The sequence below is a fragment of the Mesoplodon densirostris genome, chromosome 6 (assembly GCF_025265405.1).
Source record: "Mesoplodon densirostris isolate mMesDen1 chromosome 6, mMesDen1 primary haplotype, whole genome shotgun sequence".
Lineage (NCBI taxonomy): Eukaryota > Metazoa > Chordata > Mammalia > Artiodactyla > Ziphiidae > Mesoplodon > Mesoplodon densirostris.
Genome location: NC_082666.1, coordinates 122,332,392 through 122,355,500, shown reverse-complemented (window position 1 = coordinate 122,355,500; position 23,109 = coordinate 122,332,392). Strand labels below are relative to the sequence as shown.

Genomic DNA, 23,109 nt, shown 5'->3' with positions numbered 1-23,109 from the left:
GATCCCATATGCCGCGGAGCGGCTGGGCCCGTGAGCCATGGCCGCTGGGCCTGCGCGTCCGGAGCCTGTGCTCCGCAACGGGAGAGGCCACAACAGTGAGAGGCCCGCATACCGCAAAAAGAAAAAAAAAAAAAAATAAAAAAAAAATAAAAAACCTTATTGCTAAAAAATGCTAACCATCATCTGAGCCTTCAGTGAGCAGCAATCTTTTTGCTGGTGGAGGGTCTTGCCTCAAAGACTGATCAGGGTGGTGGCCGCTCAAAGTTAGGGTGTCTGTGGCAATTTCCTAAAATAAGACAACAATGAAGTTTGCCACAAAGACTGACTTTCTTTCACAAACGATTTCTCTGTAGCATGCAATGCTGTCTGACACCATTTTACCCACAGGAGAAATTCTTTCAGAATTAGAGCCAATCTTCTCAAACCCTGCAGCTGATTTATCAACTATGTTTATGTAATATTCTAAATCCTTTGTCATCATTTCAACAGTCTTCAAAGCATCTTTACCAGGAATAGATTTCATCTCAAGAAACCACTTTCTCTGCTCATTCATAAAAAGCAACTCCTCATCCATTAAAGTTTTATCATAAGATGGCAGCAATTCAGTCACATCTTCAGGCTCCACTTCTAATTCTCTATTTCTACCACATCTGCAGTTACTTCCTTGAACCCCTCAAATTCTTGGGCCCCACAAAGTCATCCATGAGGGTTGGAATCAACTTCTTCCAAACTCTTATTAATGTTGATATTTTGATCTCTGATCCCTTTCCATGAATCATGAATGTCCTTAATGGCATGTAGAACGATGAATCCTTTCCAGAATGTTTTCAATTTACTCTGCCCAGATCCAGAGGAACCACCATATATGGCAGCTATAGGCTTACAAAATGTATATCTTAAATAGTAAGACTTGAAAATCAAAATTATTCCTTGATCCATGGGCTGCAGAATAGATGTTATGTTACCACGCGTGAAAACAACGTGAATCACATCGTACATCTCTATCAAAGCTCTTGGGTGACCAAGTGCACTGTCAATGAGCAGTAATATTTTGAAAGGAATCTTTTTACTGAGCAGTAGGTCTCAATAGAGGGCTTAAAATATTCAGTAAACCATACTGTAATCAGATATGCTGTCATCCAGACTTTGTTGTTCCATTTTTAGAGCACAGGCAGAATAGATTTAGCACAACTCTTAAGGGCCCTAGGATTTTCAGAATGGTAAATAAACTTTGAATTCAACTTCAAGTCACCAGCAGCATTAGCCCTTAACAAGAGAGTCAGCCCGTCCTTGAAGCTTTGAAGCCAGGCATTGACTTCTACTCTTTAGTTATGGAAGCCCTAGATGGCATCTTCTTCCAATGTAAAGCTGTTTCATCTATACTGAAAATCTGTTGTTTAGTGTAGCCGCTTTCATTAATTTTCTTAGCTAGATCTTTCTCCTGGATAACGTGCTGCTTCACCTTGCTTTTATGTTATGGAGACGGCTTCTTTCCTTAAACCTCATGAGCCAACCTCTGCTAGCTTCAAACTTTTCTTCTGCAGCTTCCTCATCTCTCTCAGGTTTCACAGAACTGAGGAGAATTAGGGCCCTCCTCTTGATTAGGCCCTGGCTTAAGTGAATGTCGTGGCTGGTTTGATCTTCTATCCAGACCACTGAAACCTTCTCCACATCTGCAGTAAGACTGTTCTGCTCTCTCATCATTCGTGTGTTCACTAGCAGAGAACTTTTAATTTCATTCGAGAGCTTTTCCTTTGCATTCACAACTTGGCTAACTGTTTGGCCAAGAGGCCTAGCTTTCAGCCTGTCTTAGCTTTTGACATGCTTTCCCCACTAAGCTTAATCATTTCTTGCTTTTGATTTAAAGTGAGAGATGTGCAACTCTTCCTTTCACTTGAACAGTTAGAGGCCTAATTTCAATAGTGTTATTCTCAGGGAATAGGAAGGCCTAAGGAGAGAGAGAGAGAGAGATGGGGGAACGGCAGGTGGGTGGAGCAGTTTGAACACACACACACACACACACACACTGCATTTATCGATTAAGTTCACCATCTTATATGGGTGCAGTTCGTGGCGCCCTAAAATAATTACAATAGTAATATCAAATATCACTGATCACCCTAATAGTAATGATATGATATAATATAATAATAAAAGGTAATAATGAAAAAGTTTGAAATATTGCAAGAATTACCAAAATGTGACACAGAGATACAAAGTGAGCAAATACTGTTGGAAAAATGGTGCCAGTAGACTTGCTTGACGCAGGGTAGCCACAAACCTTCAATTTGTTAAAAAAAAAAAAGGGGGGTCTTTCCTGGTGGTGCAGTAGTTAAGAATCCGCCTGCCAATGCAGGGGACACGAGTTCGAGCCCTGGTCCGGGAAGATCCCACATGCTGTGGAGCAACTAAGCCCATGTGCCACAACTGCTGAGCCTGCGCTCTAGAGCCTGTGGAACACAACTACTGAAGCCCTTGAGCCTAGAGCCCATGCTCCACGACAAGAGAGGCCGCTGCAGTGAGAGGCCCGCACGCACCGCAGCGAAGAGCGGCCCCCGCCTGCCCCAACTAGAGAAAGCCCACGCGCAGAAACGAAGACCCAATGTGGCCAAAAATAAATAAATAAATTTATTTAAAAAAAATGCAAAGCACATACATAGAGAATCCTAAAGATGCTACCAGAAAACTACTAGAGCTAATCAATGAATTTGGTAAAGTAGCAGGATACAAAATTAATGCACAGAAATCTCTGGCATTCCTATATACTAATGATGAAAAATCTGAAAGTGAAATCAAGGAAACACTCCCATTTACCATTGCAACAAAAAGAATAAAATATCTAGGAATAAACCTACCTAAGGAGACAAAAGACCTGTATGCAGAAAATTATAAGACACTGATGAAAGAAATTAAAGATGATACAAATAGATGGAGAGATGTACCATGTTCTTGGATTGGAAGAATCAACATTGTGAAAATGACTCTACTACCCAAAGCAATCTACAGATTCAATGCAATCCCTATCAAACTACCAATGGCATTTTTCACAGAACTAGAACAAAAAATTTCACAATTTGTATGGAAACACAAAAGACCCCGAATAGCCAAAGCAATCTTGAGAACGAAAAATGGAGCTGGAGGAATCAGGCTCCCTGACTTCAGACTATACTACAAAGCTACAGTAATCAAGACAGTATGGTACTGGCACAAAAACAGAAAGATAGATCAATGGAACAGGATAGAAAGCCCAGAGATAAACCCACGGACATATGGTCACCTTATCTTTGATAAAGGAGGCAGGAATGTACAGTGGAGAAAGGACAGTCTCTTCAATAAGTGGTGCTGGGAAAACTGGACAGGGACATGTAAAAGTATGAGATTAGATCACTCCCTAACACCATACACAAAAATAAGCTCAAAATGGATTAAAGACCTAAATGTAAGGCCAGACACTATCAAACTCCTAGAGGAAAACATAGGCAGAACACTCTATGACATAAATCACAGCAAGATCCTTTTTGACCCACCTCCTAGAGAAATGGAAATAAAGACAAAAATAAACACATGGGACCTAATGAAACTTAAAAGCTTTTGCACAGCAAAGGAAACCATAAACAAGACCAAAAGACAACCCTCAGAATGGGAGAAAATATTTGCAAATGAAGCAACTGACAAAGGATTAATCTCCAAAATTTATAAGCAGCTCATGCAGCTCAATAGCAAAAAAACAAACAACCCAATCCAAAAATGGGCAGAAGACCTAAATAGACATTTCTCCACAGAAGATATACAGACAGCCAACAAACACATGAAAGGATGCTCAACATCTTTACTCATTAGAGAAATGCAAATCAAAACTACAATGAGATATCATCTCACACCAGTCAGAATGGCCATCATCAAAAAATCTAGAAACAATAAATGCTGGAGAGGGTGTGGAAAAAAGGGAACACTCTTGCACTGCTGGTGGGAATGTGAATTGGTACAGCCACTATGGAGAACGGTATGGAGGTTCCTTAAAAAACTACAAATAGAACTACCATATGACACAGCAATCCCACTACTGGGCATATACCCTGAGAAAACCATAATTCAAAAAGAGACATGTACCAAAATGTTCATAGCAGCCCTATTTACAATAGCCCGGAGATGGAAACAACCTAAGTGTCCATCATCAGATGAATGGGTAAAGAAGATGTGGCACATATATACAATGGAATATTACTCAGCCATAAAAAGAAATGAAATTGAGCTATTTGTAATGAGGTGGATGGACCTAGAGTCTGTCATACAGAGTGAAGTAAGTCAGAAAGAGAAAGACAAATACTGTATGCTGACACATATATATGGAATTTAAGAAAAAAAAATGTCATCAAGAACCTAGGAGTAAGACAGGAATAAAGACACAGACCTACTAGAGCATGGACTTGAGGATATGGGGAGGGGGAAGGGTAAGCTGTGACAAAGTGAAAGAGCGGCATGGACATATATACACTACCAAACGTAAGGTAGATAGCTAGTGGGAAGCAGCCGCATAGCACAGGGAGATCAGCTCGGTTCTTTGTGACTGCCTGGAGGGGTGGGATAGGGAGGGTGGGAGGGAGACGCAAAAGGGAGGGGATATGGGAACATATGTATATGTATAACTGATTAAATTTGTAAAAAAAAAAAAAAAGTTGAAAAAAAAAATGCAAAGCACAATAAAAGGGGGTATGCCTATACAGTGAGAAAAGGACAGTCTCTTCTATAAACGGTGTTGGGAAAACTGAACAGATACAAGAAAGAATGAAACTGGACCACTATCTTACACCATACACAAAATGGATTAAAGATTTGAACATAAGACCTGAAACTGGGGCCTCCCTGGTGGCGCAAGTGGTTGAGAGTCCGCCTGCCGATGCAGGGGATACGAGTTCGTGCCCCGGTCTGGGAGGATCCCATATGCCGCGGAGCGGCTGGGCCCGTGAGCCATGGCCGCTGAGCCTGCGCGTCCGGAGCCTGCACGTCCGGAGCCTGTGCTCCGCAACGGGGGAGGCCACAACAGTGAGAGGCCCGCATACCGCAAAAAAAAAAAAAAAAAAAGACCTGAAACTGTAAAACTCCTAGATGAAAACAGGTGGTAAGCAACTTGACATAAGTCTTGATGATGATTTTTTGGATTTGACACCAAAAGCAAGAACGAACAAGTGCGACTATATCAAACTAAAAAGCTTCTGCACAACAGAGAATCATCAACAAAATGAAAAGGCAACCTACCAAACGGGAGCAAATTTGCAAATCATATGTCTCATAAGGGGTTAATGTCCAAAATATAAAAAGAATTCATTTCAACTCAACAGCAGAAAACCAATCTGATTAAAAAATGGGCAGAGGATCTGAATACGCATTTTTCCAAAGACATACAGATGATCAACAGGTACATGAAAAGGTGCTCAGCATTACTAATCAGCTGGAAAATACAAATCAAAACCGCAATGACATATCACCTCATACCTGTCAGAATGGTTATTATTGAAAACACACGAGAGAACAAGTGTTGGTGAAGATGTGGAGAAAAGGGAACCCTTGTGCACTGTTGGTCAGAATGCAAATTGGTGCAGCCACTATGGAGAACGGTAAGGAGGTTCCTCAAAAAATTAAGAAGTACTATATGATCCAGAAACTCTACTTCTGGGTACTTAATCAAAGGAAAACAGTAACTCAAAAAGATATATGTACGCCCATGTTCAACACAGTATTATTTACAACAGCCAAGATATGGAAACAACCTAATTGTTGCTTGATGAATGAATGGATAAAGAAATTGTGGTATATACACAATGGAATATTCTTCGGCCATAAGAATGAAACCTTGCCATTTGCAACAACATGTATGGATTTCGAGGGCCTTACGCTAAGTCAGTCAATCAGAGAAAGACAAATACCATATGATCTCACTTATCTGTGGAATCTAAGACAAACACACAAAAGAAAACAAAAAAATCAAACCGAACTCATAAATACAGAGAACAGATTGGTGGCTGGTTGTTGGGAGCGTGTAAAAAATAGGTGAAGGGGGTCAAGAGGTATAAACTCTCAGTTATAAAATAAACAAGTCATGGATATAATGTACAGCATGGTGACTATAATTAATAATACTGTATTGCATATTTGAAAGTTGCTAAAAGAGTAGATCTTAAAAGTTCTCATCACGGGGGAAAAAAGAATTTGTAACTATGTGTGGTGATCATTTTGCAATATACATCCCTCACCTTTCCTCCACTACTCTTGTTTTCATTCTTGAATATCTCAAGGCTAGATACTACAACTATATATTCCAGCAATTCTTTTAATAAGTACAGTCATATGATATGTGTGGGGATGTGTTTATGTACATATGTGTATGTATATCCTTAAGAAAAAAAAAAGAGAAAAATCAACAGCAGATATGGAATGTCACCAAACAAGAACTGACTTAGTCCAGAGAAAGCTGAAATGGACAGGGGCTCCTTAGGGTGGTCTGATAACAGGAAACAAGCAGACTTGCTAGAGACCCCCAGAAAGGCTCAGGTTATCTAAAGCATCGGATATTCAATATGTCTGAAACAAGGGTCCAGGGCAATGTTGAAGCTGTATCAGTAGCACTTGAACCCACAGGTATCTCCACAAATAGAAAAGAACCTTTATGTTTTGGAGGGAACACAGAGGTTTAGGACTCTATGAGATCGAAACAGCTAAGGATAGGAGGCCCTGTACTGAAAACAGTTTGTCTAAGTCTTCTCAATGACTTCCAGCCTCTTTCCACATTTGCCTTCCACGGTTCTAGGGCTCAAGTTTACAACCCCAGGAATTCCCTCAAAGAAAACAGATCTGCCAAAGAGAAAGTACCCACAGGATTCTAATATTTGGGAGTTCCTTCACTGAAAAAGTGTCCCTGTTGTCCTACATGGAAATCCACCAGCCAACAGAGCCAGACCACACACAGTTAGCTCCCAGTCAGTTTTTAAAGTGTCACACCTTCAAATGTGAACAGAGTCAAGGATCACTAGGCATCTGAAGAAAGATTTGAGCATGAGCCAGAACCTAAAATAATTAGGTAGCAAAATGAGACCCCATGAAACAAGGAAGAAAACTTCAACAAAACTATAATGTCCTCGGGCTTCCCTGGTGGTGCGGTGGTTGAGAGTCCACCTGCCGATGCAGGGGACACGGGTTCGTGCCCCGGTCCGGGAAGATCCCACATGCCGTGGAGCGGCTGGGCCCGTGAGCCATGGCCGCTGAGCCTGCGCGTCCGGAACCTGTGCTCCGCAGCGGGAGAGGCCACAGCAGTGAGGCCCGCGTACCACAAAAAACAAACAAACAAACAAAAAACAAAACTATAATGTCCTCAACAATGCACAGTGAATGATAGTCCATCATGATAAATTAAAAGACTAAACCAAAAAAAAAAAAAAAAAAAGGTACTTATTAATCACAGGAATAACAAAAGTCACACAACAAAGGAAATACGGCCCTAACACACCATATGGCAATTCATGAAAAATATCTATAGGGTTAGATAATACATACTAAACCCTAATTTAAACACAAATTGTAACTGGTTGTACTGGTAGGAAGGCAGGAAGGGGAAAGTGTCAGGACAGCTATGGCTAGGAGATGTGAGAGCAAAATCCTCATTTTTCACAGAAATAACAACAATGATAGCATAACACAAACCATGTTCCAGGCACAGTTGTAAGTACTTCATATCTATTAATTTATTCAACCTCATAAAACCCTTGCTACTATTATCACCCCTGTTTTATACATGAGGAAACTGGAACAGAAAATTCAAGGAATTTGCCAAAAGTCACAATTAACTAATAATAAAGCCTAGATTCAAACGCCAACAATACAACTCCACAGGCCATGTTCCCATGTACTCTAACACAGTTCTCAACAAGTTTTTACACCCTAAAAAATTATTGAGCACACCAAAGCCTCTTAGCTCACGTTCGTTATATCTATCAAGAACATTTCAACAGCTTTTCCAGAATTGTGGATATCCTTTAATGCAACACAAAATTCAATAAAGATTTCTTAAACGTTAGTTGCAATGTCAAATATGAAATCTTATCAATGAACTTTTCATATTCTGTTATGTTAAAATCCATGGGCCTATCCTGCAACTTGAGGGTATAATTTGCAGGCACTGGTCACATAGAAAATACTGGTTCACTCAGTTATGTGTATCTTCCAAATGTTAACATATTTTACTGTGCAATATCCAAACGTCACATTAATATCCCCACTGATCCATCAGAAAAGTGCAGCCATTGGGAAGCTGTCAAGCAAGATCACAGTCGTGAATACAAGTTTTCCACAATCCTAATTTTCTCTCAAAAACTCGAATTTTTTTCATTGGTAAGAAATATCTGGCTTTCCCTGAAGTGGCAGGTTCACTGTTCATTTCTGAAAAAACGCCGGCCATATTCCCAAGTCTGACTAATCACGTCTGTCAGTCATTCTTTCAAATAAACACGATGTTCCATGAAAAAGTGGCAAGTTCAACTCACAGCTCAAACAATCATAACCATGACTTTTCTGGAAACATCCACCACACTTCGGTATATACTTTGGAAATGCCTGGTGTCTACTTCCCATTTCATCACACATAATATTCCAGGGTTAAAAATTAATAAAATGCATAATTTTTATTGCTTCATCAAGGATGTTAAGGGAAACTGGCCTTATTATTGTTTTCTGTAAACGATGAACAGGGTTGAAGGTAAAATGATTGCTTGATGCCATCAGTTTTAACCACCAGTGCTCTTACACCATGAGTGCAAACATCAACACAGTGAAAAAGGGCAAATAACACCTTAGTGCTGTTTCAACAAATAGTTTGACCTCAACAAATAGTTTGACCTCATGGACCTCTTGGATGGGACTCAGGGATTCCCAGGAATCTGCAGATAATTTCTGAGAAGCCCTGCACTGCACTAAACAGCCTCATGTATACACAGGGTCTAAAATGAAAAATAAAGAAGTGGCAATAAAAGTACCTTTTAAAATAGGAAGGCCCATACCAAAAGAGCCAAACGAGCCAAAGAAGGGCAAGCCTGGGACTGTCTTTCATAGCAAGTCTTGTACTATTTGACTTTTTTAGAAGCATGTATTATTCTGATAAAAATCTGCAAAAATATCTAAATACTTCCCCATCAACAAACACTTCGCTCCTTTCCACAAGGTTATCCCAAATACATTTTGGTGGGGGTGCGGGGATCTCTTGCCCCTACATGCCAACACACAGTAGTCACAAAAGTATTAGACACTTACAGACAAAATATTAAAAGAAAAAGGTCGGAAAACACTGCCTCACCTCATTAGAGAAAAACAGACATGAACTAGACAAAAATGTGCAAAATAAAACAGAAAGCGCCTCCAGAACACCATTTCTATCCAGGATCTCATAACCTTTAAGAGATCCATGCTCAACATCAACATTTAAACTAAGCGCACAATCTCTGTAAGACACAGAGAAAATATTCTCTCTCCGTATCCAAAACAGATGAGGTGCACTGGAGAGTACCAACACTGTACAAAAGCTTTCTAACAGAGCAAAACATACTCCTAGAAGAATTCATGACGGAGCTTAAAAAAGAAAACCATACCTGATAAGGGGAATTCTTGGTCAAAGAAGCATTCTTTAAATTCCGCTGCTGGGCAATGAAACGAATTAGATGGTTTGTTTCAGGAGAGCCCCGAACACCAACTGTAGATCGTCGTCTGGATTTTTTAAGGTAGGATGATGACTTTCCTATAATGAAAACTCTCTTGTAAGTTGGAACAAAACAAGGCAATCAGTAATCAATCATGCCCCGAATACCCATGATCCACCAGCCTGAGAGAGAATATGATGAACGCATCGTACAGGGATCTAAGTGGAAAAGTACAGGCAAAATTGTGCACACATCATCAGATTGGGTAGGTACCTTTGTTTTGTCTATTGATTTATTCCATGCCCCTGGAGCAGTGCTTGGCACATAGCAGGCGTTTATCGAAAAGTTGTGGAGCAAATGCATGAATACATTTGAATTAACAGGTCTCATTTTTGTTTCTTATTTCCTTCACAGAGTTGGTAATGGATTGCTTTGGACTAAAAATTTCTCTTTTTCTGATCCCCAAGGACGATCTCCCCCCAGGCACACACTCTCATGTCCTCTATTGTTCAAAATAATTGCTTTCTCTTAGATACCTGTCTACCTTCAGCACACTACCCTGAATTCCAACCAGTCTAGCTTTTTAAAGGTCTAAGAATGATGTTCTTGAGAAGGGAACACAGGTTGGCATCCACTTCCGTCTTGTCTCCATCAGGTATTACTAGTCTAGTTCCCTCTGACTTTCAAGTGCCCCATTACCCTCCATTTCTAAATTCTATTCTCTAATTCCATTCCCATTATTTGTTTCTTCAGCTAAATCAGACTTCACTAGTGAATTTCATTTCTACTCCATAAAGGAGATTAGCCTGAGTCAATTTTCTGTTTGAGATTTTGAAAGAGGTATGCCCCAGTCTTTCAATGTCATATTTTCTTAATTGCCCTTCTACTTTCTCTTATTTTTACCATACATGACCATAAAATGTATTACTATTTTCACATACACACTCCTGTATCCCATGTGTCGGGTCAAAAAGTGCCTTGCACCCATGTCCTTTTCCAGTTTGGGCCTGGAGCGTAGCTGTGACTTAGGAACACAATCATGCTGGGTGCCCTGGGACCCTGATCTCCCTGATCCAGCAAGTCTGAGAGTCAATCAATTTAGATAAAGTAATAAGATAGACAGGGTAAGTGAACAAAATAGAGTCTAATTTTTCAACTTTTAAAGGCACTGCAATAGAAGAACAACATCTCTTACCTGAAGAGTTCTTTACAAAACTTTCAGGTGTAATTCCCAATTGCTCCACAGTTACTGTGGAAAAGTTCAAAGGTGACTGAAAAGCATCTGACATGCAACGATTAGGAGTCACTTCAGCTGCAGGCTTGTGAGGAGTTACAAGTTTCCCATTTCCCAAAATGAAAGAGGTATTTTCTGAAACAGACAACATGTAGGGTCTAAACATCATTATCAAGATAAACACCTAAACCTTAAATTTCACAAAGAAACAACAGGTCACTACATACCAGCGTTATTAATAGCAGACTCCTTGGTTTCAAGGGGCCTGCTGTCTTTTGAACTATCATCCATCTAAAAAAGAGAAGAAAAAAAAAGAAAAATAACCCCACCTCCAAAATTCATGTGATTTGATCGAGATCCTCTTTCAAGACTGAATTCTAATACAACCTATACTGGCACGAAAACAGATGACAAGAGACTACTTTTGAAGCTCAAATTAAATAGAAATGGAGGAAACTGCTGTTCGGGATGAAACAATGCAGATCCCGTACTATAAAGCCAAGGCTTTCCAACCTTAGCGAACATCAGAATCATCTAGGCACCCTGTTGGAGAAGCAGCTTTGCGGATTCCCAAAAATTCTAATTCAGGAGGTCTGGCTAGGCCCCAGAAATCTGCATTTCAAAAAGCACGCGGGTGACCCAGTAGAACACACTTCTGAGAAACACGTCGAAGAAACAGCTCTGCGGCACTACAGTCTCGGAAATCCCAACCAGGCCGCTTGCCTTACCTCCCTCTCGGGTTTATTTTGAACACTCCGCCGATGAGTGTCGTGGCTGTCGTGCCTTCTAGACCTCGGCTCTCTGGTCCTGATGGGCTCGCTCGAGAAAGTAACTGTCGGCCGCCAAGCCAGCCGCGGGGGGCTACCTGGTCCCGGGCCGCCGACCCCCAGACCCCACAGCCGGCGTTACCTACACCCTCCCCTCCGCCCGGCCGCGGCCCGCCGCCCGATTCAAATCGCCGGCCCCGCCTCCTCGGCGTCCCGACGTTACTCTGCGAATCTCTACGCCCACGCCACTCGCACGTGTGCGCGCGCGCACCGAACTCTCCCAAACCTCTACCTCGCCTTCCCAGGAACAGGAGTGGCTTCGTGGGCTCGGAGAAACACCACCGCTAGCCGCAGTTGACACACTGTCCAGAGAGACCCACTGCTGACCTGCATCCACGGGAACTATTTTTCGTGAGAGCCTCGCGGAGGAATCTTTTGGTTAGCCCTTTGGTTCCGTACCCGGCCTTTCGATTGGGTGCTGCGAACTTCGAAAAGAATCATTGAACCAATCCTGACAGAACGACGGGCTGGCTCTTACCCAATCAGCCAGTCCCGACCGCAGCCGTTTCCTCGGTGGGTTGAGCGCGTGGGAGGGGTTAAAGTTGGGAGGCTCTGACTGGTTGTGGATCACTCCCAGCGCTCTGCTTCTTCACTCAAGCCCCGCCTCCGTATGCAGATGAGCCCTACCTGGTGTTGGCTATGCGCCTGCTCAGTAACGCTTTGAGCAGCCGTTCGGCTCCAGGTTCAGCTCTGATTGGCTGATAACCCTTCCCCGTCGGCTAGACAGCAGCCTCTCTTCCCTCCTTCCACCTGGGCTGGGTTAGTTAGAGCCCACCCAGTGCAGGGCGATGATTGGCTGAATTTTGGCCGGCACTGCCGATGATTGGCGGAGCTTAGAGTCAGTCTGGGAGAGGTGGGGGAAGGGCCCCAGGCTGACTGAGGAGCCCAGGGGCGGGGTGGGAAGGAGGACCCGCCAACCTTGGGGCGTGGGTAGGAGAGTGCGTGCCTGTGTGTGTGCGTGTGCGTGTGTCTGTAAGAGAAGGAAGGTGGCGAAGGGAGGAGAGTCCGAGTGGGTGGAGGGAGGGGAAGGGCGGGAAAAGAAAAAGGTGGGAGGAGAGCCAGGTGGGAGGGTGGCGACTCACTCAGGACCCAGTGGGGGCAGCGCGATGAGGCGGGTGACCCTGTTCCTTAACGGCAGCCCCAAGAATGGAAAGGTAAGGGGGTCGGGAGGAGGCGAGGTGGGCCCGGCTGCTGGGGGCGAGGGCAGCGGAGTGCGGAGCGGGCGCACAGGGCTGAGGGCTGAAGTTGGGGAGAGGGGCTGGGAGCGGGGAGGTGGGCGTGCGCCGGGGTGGGGGGCGTCCAGGAGGAGGCGAACGTCGGGTCCCCGCGGCCTCCTCCCCACCCCTGGGATCCCTAGCCCGAGCCTGCTCTGGGACTCCCCAGCTGCTTTGGGGACCAGCGCGCAGGTCAACTTGTGCTCAGTCGTTCCCAAGTCCAGGTGTGGGTCCTGGAGAACAGAGGACTCGGAGGGCGTGGGGAGGGCCGCTGTCACCTGATGCTTCTGTTCCTCTTCCCACTTTCCCCAAGACCCCGCTGCCCCCCACCCCTGGCTACAGAAGGCGCCGGTTCCCACCTTCGTGCTGAGTAATGGTCTGCTCCAGAAAGTGGCTGTAACGAGTAAGGCGTGTAAGGTTGATCAGGTGAAAAGAATTTCAACTCTTTCTCTCCGTGGATGAGTAAAACACTCTCCCATCCTAGGGCCAATAGACGGATGGAAAATTAGTGACATTTTCTTGATGGTCCCCCTCCCTCCCCCCCTTTAGGAGCCCCAAGCCCCGCCGCCGTCAAACTTTTGTACTCGCTTTAGTCTTTCGCCGTATTTTAGTTCTTTAGAGGACTAGGACAATAGACCAAAATGGGTTGATTGAACATTGCTCTTTGCTGTGTTAGGCCTTTGTTGAGTGTGTGGTGCTAAATATTTTTCCAACGCTGGAGTAAGCCAACATGAATCCTGTTCCTTCTCAGCCTCTTGCCCCACCCATGAAAGTTCGGCTTCTTTGGAAAATTTGACTGTTCAAGGCAGACGTTTATGGTGTGGCTAAATGACATTTAGAAATAATTAAGCCTTGTGAGTCTGAGATGAAGATAGATGGGGCTCCCTGGTTCATTTGCCAGACTGGTTTGTTTCCTGCATCTTTCGGAAACATTGTACATTTTTAAATAGTGTAATTGTGCCACGGTTTAAAAAAATGGCTTTCCAGCTACTCTGCAGTTTTGAGTAAACGTGCTGTAAAAATTTGAACTGCACTGTAGTGTGTTGACTAGCATGTCGCGTTTTTCTGGTTTTAGAGATTTAATACTCCTATAAAAACAGAACTGGCATAAATTCAAGTTCTCGAATTTTCACAAATGCTGCCTCAAAATAGGCTTCCCAAGATTCACATTATTTCTGACCCTTACTAACTTTTTCTGTACCTGTTTTGTCTGTTGATTACTACTCGTAATCTTAAACATATATTGTTACGGGAAGAAAGATTTAGTAGATCCAAAGTTACGATTGCAGTACGTTCTCAAAAACAGATCTCTCACTGACCCTTTTATTTAACATCTCTGCTATGTTATTCCATGGAAGACAAGATGTTTAGACCCAGCCGTAAACATTTAACTGTTTCTTCTGAAACTACTGAATTTTGTTCTTGTCAAAAGTTGGCTGGCTTAGTCTTGCCATATTTTTAATAAGGTGGCTTTTTTTCTGAAAGCTATTTACTTTTGACTAGGTTTTTGGATTTGATTTTATTTACTTTAAAAATATTTTGCTAGAGAATCTTAGAGAATTGGAAAAAACTCATCTCAAATAGTTAAATGTGTTTATGTTACAAAGATTATAAAAACCCAAACTAGAGAATACGAGTATGATTCAATATTAAAAATAAGTCATGCCGTAATCCTTGCTACTTAACTGGAAAACATTCTGTGCCAAACTTGTCAGTGTTTCCTCTCCTCTCCTTTAAGCTGATTAAAAAAAATAATATAATAATTACTCTTATTTGACCAAAGAGAGCAGAATAATACATAACAGCCTGCATTTTCTGTATAAATAAAGTGACTGTATTTTGTCAGGGTTGGCATTATCTTGACATGATTTTTCCTGGAGCTGAAACAAAGCACTACAGGAGATAGAGTTTGGTTTCCTATCCCCCGGTTGGAATGTCTGTGTCACTTTCATCATCTCCTTGTTTACCTAGCCTCTGTTTTTGTTCCCTGGCCATAAGAGTAATGCCTGTCTTTTTCAAATAAGTTTCCCTCCTTTAAAGCTTGTTCAGTGGTTGCCAGCCTGGGCCGTGAAGCCTGGGGTTAGGAAGACACAGAGTCACCGCAGGGGACTACATCATAGACTTTTTTTTTTTTTTTTTTTGCTGTACGCGGGCCTCTCACTGCTGTGGCCTCTCCCGTTGCGGAGCACAGGCTCCGGACATACAGGCTCCGGACATACAGGCTCCGCGGCCATGGCTCGCGGGCCCAGCCGCTCCGCGGCATGTGGGATCTTCCGGGATCGGGGCACGAACCCGTGTCCCCTGCATCGGCAGGCGGACTCTCAATCACTGCGCCACCAGGGAAGCCCCATCATAGACTTTTGACTTTTCCTGTACACTGAGTCAACATAAGTGTGACTACTAAATGTTTTGAAGAGGGTGCTGTGCCTTCTCTAAAACAGTGCTTTCCAGAGTGAGAGGGTCCACCACAGGGAGCGTGCAAGAGGATCCAGTAGAGTTTAAGAAGAAATAGTACACCTTTTATTTATATCTTTTACTTAAAGATAGAAAATTATATTAAGACTTGGTTTGTCCAATCAGGAAAGACACAGGTGCTTTTAACGACTGAGAATGTCAGCTGGTCTCAGGTCTTCTGAGAGGAGGCCGGACGTTCACATGGGGTAAAGCTGACAGTCGCTTCTTCACCGTTTGGTTCCCTTTGGCATTTTGTGATATGGTGAAGCTTACATGTGCCAGGTTAAGATGTGTATTATACCGTTTTCACTAAATTAACCCTCACCAAAATGCCAAGTGGCTTGACAAGATTCCTTCAAACAAGATGCAGATGGAAGACAGTACTAACTAGGCAAGCACAAGTAAGCCATGAGAAATGGCAGTGCTGCTGTTTCTAATATAAACTCTCAGATTAAAAAAAAAAAACAAAAACAGGGACTGACGTGGTGGCGCAAAGGGGTTAAGAATCCTCCTGCCAATGCAGGGGACACGGGTTCGAGCCCTGGTCAGGGAAGATCCCGCTATTTGAAGTCCTATTTAATAACTGCTATTAACAGTAAACTGCTCCCCAAGTGTATATCATTCTTTGAGATATTAGCCAGTAATAGGATGAGGTCATCCCAATTAGCAAGACATTTCAAAATACTTTCCAGCACACAAAGACAGTTTCAGAGTTTTTTTTTTCTTTTTCTGTATAAAGAAAAATGAACTATAATGTATAAAGTCAACCTTGAATTTGGCAGGAGTTCATTAAATTTAATGATAAATATTTACGGGATTTTTACTGGTTGACTCATCGTCTTAAGTCAGTAAAAGTCCTCATCATTTGGGAAATTATATTCTTCCTGACAGTGGTATATACTTTATAAATAAGTAAATAAGTATACAAATGTTTGAGGCCATGCCCAAAAACGTTTTGCTTCAGGGGTACGTAGTGAAAAACATTTGAAGGCCATATTTCTAAAAAAAACGGGATCTTTACATTTTAGTTTAAGTTGCTCCAGAAGAGTCGGGTTTGAACCTTTTCATCCTCTCTCCCTATGCCTCAGAATTCCCGTTGTTCTCCTTTTAATATTCTGTGTAATAGTTGGCATCGAGGAATATGAAATGAGAACTTAGATCTCTGAATGTAGTGAGTGGCTTTTGAGCAACCTGATGTAAATTCAAAGTTTCTGTGCATCTTGGGCGAAGTTGCTTTTTTTTTTAATTGAGAATATTCAGTAATGCGCTGTGCCAGTTGGAGGCCTTTTGTATACCTTATTCATTCATTCAGTCAACACTTAGACTGAGTTCCGTCTTGGAGGAGGAACCATGCCAGGCACTGCAGATATAGTGGGATATGAAATAGATTTTAATTCCGTACTGATGTTTACAGTCTTGGTCCCGGACCTGTTTTCTTCTGGCTTTGATATTAGGTCAGAAATGTGTTGTTGGTATTAACAGAGTTTCCAGAGTTGAATTCATTGTGTTGAGTTGAAGAAAGGTGAAAATCTATGTAAAGCTTTGTCTACTGAAATCTAAACATTAATAAGAAACTTGCTCTTCAAGTTTAAACGTTTTTAAAATGTATTTGATACATATAAAAGAATACAATAAAGAATATTAATATGCATACAAATTAAAAGGCAAATAATATAATGAATATCAGTAAACTTACCATACAGCTTAAGAAATAGCATATTATCAAAACTTAATGTGGGGCCTCCCTGGTGGCGCAAGTGGTTGAGAGTCCGCCTGCCGATGCAGGGGATACGGGTTCGTGCCCCGGTCTGGGAGGATCCCATATGCCGCGGAGCGGCTGGGCCCGTGAGCCATGGCCGCTGAGCCTGCGCGTCCGGAGCCTGTGCTCCGCAACGGGGGAGGCCACAACAGTGAGAGGCCCGCATACCGAAAAAAAAAAAAAAAACTTAATGTGCTTGTCTACTTTCCGATATCCCATGAAGGCAGCCAATTTCATGAATTCTTTTTCAGTAAATAGTTTTGCTACGTATGTATGTATAAGTAAACTATATGTTTTGTCAGCTTTGGAATATATCATATCCTAAATTGGTATCACATTGTACATAGTCTTTTTGGACGTGAGTTTTTCATTCAGTATAATATTTCTAAGATTTCATCTATATTGTCCCACATACTGATAGTTTAGTCATTTTCACTGCTTTATAATAATTATACAAAGTATATACAAATACTATCACAATTTATCCATTCTCCTCTGTCAGTGGACAGTTGGGTTGTTTATTTTCTTTATATTTTGCCATGAAATTGACAGTGCTGCCATGAGTATTACTGTATATCCTGGTGCACACAAGTGCAGGCACCTTTCTAGGGCAAACTTTAGCATGCATTGGAATCACCTGGAGGAATTGAGCAACTATTGCTGGGCCTCATTCCCCAGAGCTTTAGATTCACTAGGTCTGGGGTGAGGCTAGGAGTCTGAATTTCTAATCTACTTCCAGGTGATCCTAATGGTGCTGGTCTAGAGACCCCACTTTTGAGAACCACTGCTCTAGGATATATATGGAAGTTGTAATTATTGGGTATTAAGGTATGTGAATGTTTAACTTTTTAAAATAATGGCAAATTGTTTTTGAAAGTCATAGTGGTAATTTATATCCCACCAGCCTTGTATAAACCCTCTCATTGATCCATAGCCTCTTCAACATGTGCTGTTGTCAGACTTTAAAATTTTTAAATATTTTAATATTTGTCTTCTTGATGTAGTCATCTTTTTTAGGAATAAAATAATGTTAATTTTTTAAATGTATTAAACTAAAAGTGTAGGCAGAGTAAATTGATTCTACATTTAGTTATTGTGATTGGTGGGTCGGTTGGGTAAATTGGCCTGCATAAATTCAATGATTATTTATTGATTGTTTATTATGTAATAGTTATGGTGGGCATATTCAAAAATGTTTTAAATACATGTGCAGGTTTTACTTTTTAAATTTGAATAACATAGATTACAATTTGAAAACAGTGTTTAAAGACAGATTAAAACTTCATTAAACTGATATGTCCTGGTAGGCATAGTGTACCATTTACTTTCCCAATTGGCGGATAGCTTTCACTTGTCGTGGGATCTGAAATTTAGAAAGAATTAAGTTAAATAGTAGTATAACATAGTGGCCATAAACTTTATTTATTTGTTTTTTGGCCATAAACTTTAATAGACATGCTTCTCAGTTTATTCCATAGAATGCTTCCATTCTAAGTATAGTGCTTAGGTTATTAAAATGGATAATCACAGTGGCATGGAAACTTCAAGTCCACACTAGGAAGTAGAACACACGTGAAGCAAATAGCCATTGTAAGTGTGATCATTTTGTAAATGCCTGGCCTCTCTGAGGACTAAAGTAAGCTTAGTAAATAATGGTTAGAGCTCGCATCCATGATATACAAGATTTCCAATGTTGCTTTTTCCCAGCAGAGTTGATATATAATGAAGGGTACGTGTGCCAGTCTGTTTGAGACTTTCTCACAAACTTAAAATCTTTTACAAGTATATCACATTTTAAAATCTGATATTCTCATTGGTTTATATAAAAGAGATTTAAAATATTAGGTCTGCAGTCTTATTTGTGAGTTATTTGTTAGTATGCTCAAGAGAGTCAGCTAAAGTGATCTTGTTGAAAACATGCTAAAAATGCCTTTCGAATGAAAAACAAGTATGTTGGCCCACCTTAAGGTAAATTTTCAGATTTTCAGTGCTGTAAGATTCTTTGCAGTAATTTCAGTGCTGTTTTCTTGAATTGATGGCCCTTTGGTTATTTCATTTAAAGAAAATTGTCCATTACCAGATTACTTGTCAACTGCTAAAATAATTCTTATTTGTAAATCTAGTATCTAGAGCTATGGAAACCCTAAGTTAAAACTTTTTTCCTTTAGTGCATGAATAATAGAAGTTCATTGTAACAAATCTGGAGGACAAAACAAAAACTCATAAGTGAACCTTAATTCTATCCAGAGAGCCACTTGCCGTGCTCATATGAACTATATGAGCATCACTTGAGAATTGCATTTCTACTGTGTACTTTGTTTTTTAACTTAATGTCAGTGGAAAAGACAAATATAACTGACTCACACACAGAAAAGGCATGTCCTCGTTTTACACTCTGAAAGCAATGAAAATTTCATCTGACATTCAAGAGACATTTATCCGAGACCTACTCTAAACCAGACACTGTGACACTTAAGAGGATCCTTCTTTTTAAAATAGCTGCAGTTCTTTTCTGGATGTTAGAGGTTTGGGTAGTACAGGGATGTACTTCAGTGCTGCTCGTCAGCATTACAAGGGATTATTGGTTACCTAAATTCACCGAATGAATAACCACTTTGTACAAATTAAAAATTTATGATTAAACCTTTACAGTCTAGATAGGAAGTCAGGTTAGAAAATATTTGGGGTAATGATAAATTGTGTTCAATACTATGTGAGGGCTTATTTAAGTGATAATAAGATAAAGGTGAACTCAATTTGTATCTAGAATGTGCTCCTTAGTATTGCAGCCTACAAGGAAACACCTGTTGTACTTTGATTGCCCTGAAATTGCCAAACTGTGTGATGTGTGGCTTTGTTTTTGTTTTTAATCTTATAATCAAATTTGACTTCAATGGGGAGAAAAGAAAGATGGTAACTACTCAACCTTCCATACAAAACAACAGGGTTTGAGTTGGACTCTACTACTTGGTTACTGTGACTTGCTATGACATGGTCAAGCCTAACAGAATTAAAATAGTTGTTTCCTTGTTCCTGACTTTATTCTGCTCTTTGAAGCAGCAGTGTCCAATTGAATGCTCTGTGAGGAAGGAAATACTCCATATCTGTGCTGTGCAATATGGTAACCACTAGCCATTCTGGCTGTTGAGCAGTTCATATATGACTGTTGTAACTGATGAACTGACTTTTATTTTAATTAACAGCAATACATTAAAACTTAAATAGCCTCTTGTAGCTAGTGGCTTCCAAATTGGACAGCGCGGCTTTCGAACATGGCAGGTGGCCTGTATTTTCATTAGGAAACAACTGACCCACAGGAAAAATCAAGTCAATCGAATGGAAGTAGAAAACAATTTAATTTGATGTATTTTTGAAAAATAAGTTAAAGTGGTATGCTCTAATATTTAAATTCAGGAGCATAATATAGAGAGATACATTGAATTTCCAACCATTTTATGATGCTTGAGGGAGAGAAGTGAAAAGAAATGGGGTGGAGAAAGTTAATGTTAGGGCAAGGAGCGGGTAATGTCAGACGAAAGAAAAGCATGTGACGCTATGCAAGAAGCAAAGAGCCAAGCGACTGACCAAAGCAAATGCAAAACACCTTTTACAGTCTGGGAACCGGGAGGGGAGAGTAAGAAGATCCTCCTTTCTAACAGCAGCGTTCTTGTCATGGTTGCTATCATACTAAGAATTTTCTAAATCTTTCTCCTCTGGAACTCGTATCTGCAATAATGGTTAGAATTCCAGGCTCTGTTACAAAGGTGAAAATGATAGGGGACACATGTTCTTCAAGCTTCAATCATTTATGGCAGTGTCTGCTGGGTGTAAGACACTCTGCCAGGTGCTTTGTGCTGTTATCTTTTTTATCATATGGTAAAATATACACAACATAAAAGTTACCCTTTTAGCCATTTTAAGTGTACATTTCGTTGGCATTAAGTACATTCACGTGTGTAACCTCACCACTTTTCATTTCCAAAACTTTTTCATCATCCCAAACAGGAACTCTGTACCCATTAGGCAGTAATTCTCCATTACACCTTCTGCCCCGGTAACCTTTCTTCTACTTTCTATCTCTATGAATTTGCCTGTTCTAAGTACCTCATACAAGTGGAATCACATGATATTTGTCCTTTTTTCTGTCTGGCTAATTTCACTTAGCATAATGTTTTCAAGGTTCATGCATGTTGTAGCATGTATCAGAATTGTATTCCTTTTTAGAGCTGAATGATATTGCATTGTATGGATATGCCACATTTTGTTTATCCATTCACACGTTTATGAGCACTTGGGTTGTGCATTATCTTTAATAATCCACGTAGTTCCCTTTAAACTCTGCTTGCCTACGCCTCTTCCCCAAAATGCCCCAGCTTGCAACACTTCTCACAGGTCATGATCCAAGAGAAAGGAGTTGGAATCTCTGTACTGTGCTGTTGAAACACTACACACTCCTATTGGCAAACAACTCGCTCCACACTTGACTGTTCACTTCATTTACTTAACGAAAACTTCTCTGTCTGCTGTACTCCAGTGACCAGTGAACAAAGGACTAGCCCCGGTTCCATTTCATATGGCACCTTTATCCAGTATCCTGTGGGAAGTCAGCTGGCTGCTCATGCTTCAGGTTCAGCTCCTCACCTGCTTTTTTATTCATAATTTTCAGAGATCTGACTGATAATGATACAACTATACACAGTTACAGTTATGGCTGGAGCAAAAAATTCACTACATGTACAGAGTCTCTACCCCCTATCTAAGCAACTGCATGTATGTTGCACAAGTGTCAGACTGTGCCTGATTTAAAGCAGGACGGAGCAATTCATTGTAACCCAGGTCTACGCTGTACTTAGAATGTTAGCCAGAATCTGGCTTTTTATACAGTATATAAATAGTTATTGAAGTTAAATGAGGTGGGAAGTCGTTAACTGCTCATATGGTAGTTGACATGGTAAATGTTATAATAAACAGTAGATTTTTCCTGTTTAGAAAAATAAACCATTCCTTTAAGAAAGGAATAATGTAAAAGCAACATCTTAAAGACTTCATAGGTCTCAGGCACTTTGCGAAGCTCTTATCGTGCATTAACTCATTTCATCCTTGTGACAACCTTCTGGTACAGGTGTAACTGTTTTCCTCATTTCCAGTTAAAGCCACAGAAGCATAAAGAGGTTAAATAATTTGTCTTGAGCTGACAGCTAGAAAATGCCAGAATCTAAATTCAAGTGCAGGTCTCTTTTGTATCAGAACTGGAGCACTATTTAACATACTGTAAGATTGTAGTTTGTTTTTAGAGACGATTTCTCTAGTCTTGGATTTCAGCAGTGTTAGGCACTAAGTAAATATTTCAGTCATAAAAGAAAAAGAGAAACTTTTAAGAACCTCTCAAAATCTCTTTTTATGTGATAATCTGATTTTTTAGACCTGTTTATAGTGTGGTGGTTTTTAATTTGTGAGTGACGAAATTGATTATGTAAGTTGTTCAAATTAATCTGGTGTGTTTACAGGTGGTCGCTGTATATGGAACTTTATCTGATTTGCTTTCTGTGGCCAGCAATAAACTCGGCATAAAAGCCACCAGTGTGTATAATGGGAAAGGTGGACTGATTGATGATATTGCTTTGATCAGGTAACCTTCACCTTTTTATAAGCTGTCTACAGTGTGCCCTCAGCTTCTTGGTGCTATGCTGTTTCCCTTAAGCAGTATTTTATCACTGTTAAGAATACAGGATTTTGGCAAATGATTGCCTAGAATTTGCTCTTTGGAATTTAAGTAATTTGCACTTATGATGCATTGATCAGATAGAAAACCCTGAATACATTCCAATATATTCATAGTCTTTCTGCAGAGTTCATATATGGCTATGAGGAATCTCTGCGTTACTAGAAACGGATCTAATAAGACATGAATTTTTAATACTAGAAACTTAATTGATCTCTT

The 23,109-nt window shown here is 40.9% G+C and overlaps 2 protein-coding genes across 10 annotated transcripts in view; one reads left to right on the top strand and one right to left on the bottom strand.

Moving 5' to 3' along the window:
- The window catches only part of CDCA2 (cell division cycle associated 2), a 57,909-nt gene extending 45,820 nt beyond the window's left edge, over positions 1-12,089 (bottom strand). For 6 of the 7 annotated variants that reach the window (XM_060102577.1, XM_060102579.1, XM_060102580.1 and 3 more), the window contains exons 1-4: positions 11,643-11,854; positions 11,142-11,205; positions 10,876-11,049; positions 9,633-9,778 (exon numbers count right to left, since the gene is read on the bottom strand). In XM_060102577.1, coding sequence (XP_059958560.1) covers positions 9,633-9,778; positions 10,876-11,049; positions 11,142-11,205 — 384 coding nt within the window. In that variant the 5' untranslated portion in view covers positions 11,643-11,854. Of the gene's footprint in view, positions 1-9,632; positions 9,779-10,875; positions 11,050-11,141; positions 11,206-11,642; positions 11,855-11,973 lie in introns of those variants that run through there. The other variant, XM_060102578.1, reaches the window with a different exon arrangement.
- A 690-nt stretch (positions 12,090-12,779) lies between these two features.
- The window catches only part of KCTD9 (potassium channel tetramerization domain containing 9), a 72,407-nt gene continuing 62,077 nt past the window's right edge, over positions 12,780-23,109 (top strand). The window contains exons 1-2 of one of the 3 annotated variants that reach the window (XM_060102574.1): positions 12,780-12,895; positions 22,676-22,797. In XM_060102574.1, coding sequence (XP_059958557.1) covers positions 12,848-12,895; positions 22,676-22,797 — 170 coding nt within the window. In that variant the 5' untranslated portion in view covers positions 12,780-12,847. Of the gene's footprint in view, positions 12,896-21,710; positions 21,796-22,675; positions 22,798-23,109 lie in introns of those variants that run through there. The other 2 variants (XM_060102573.1, XM_060102575.1) reach the window with 2 other exon arrangements.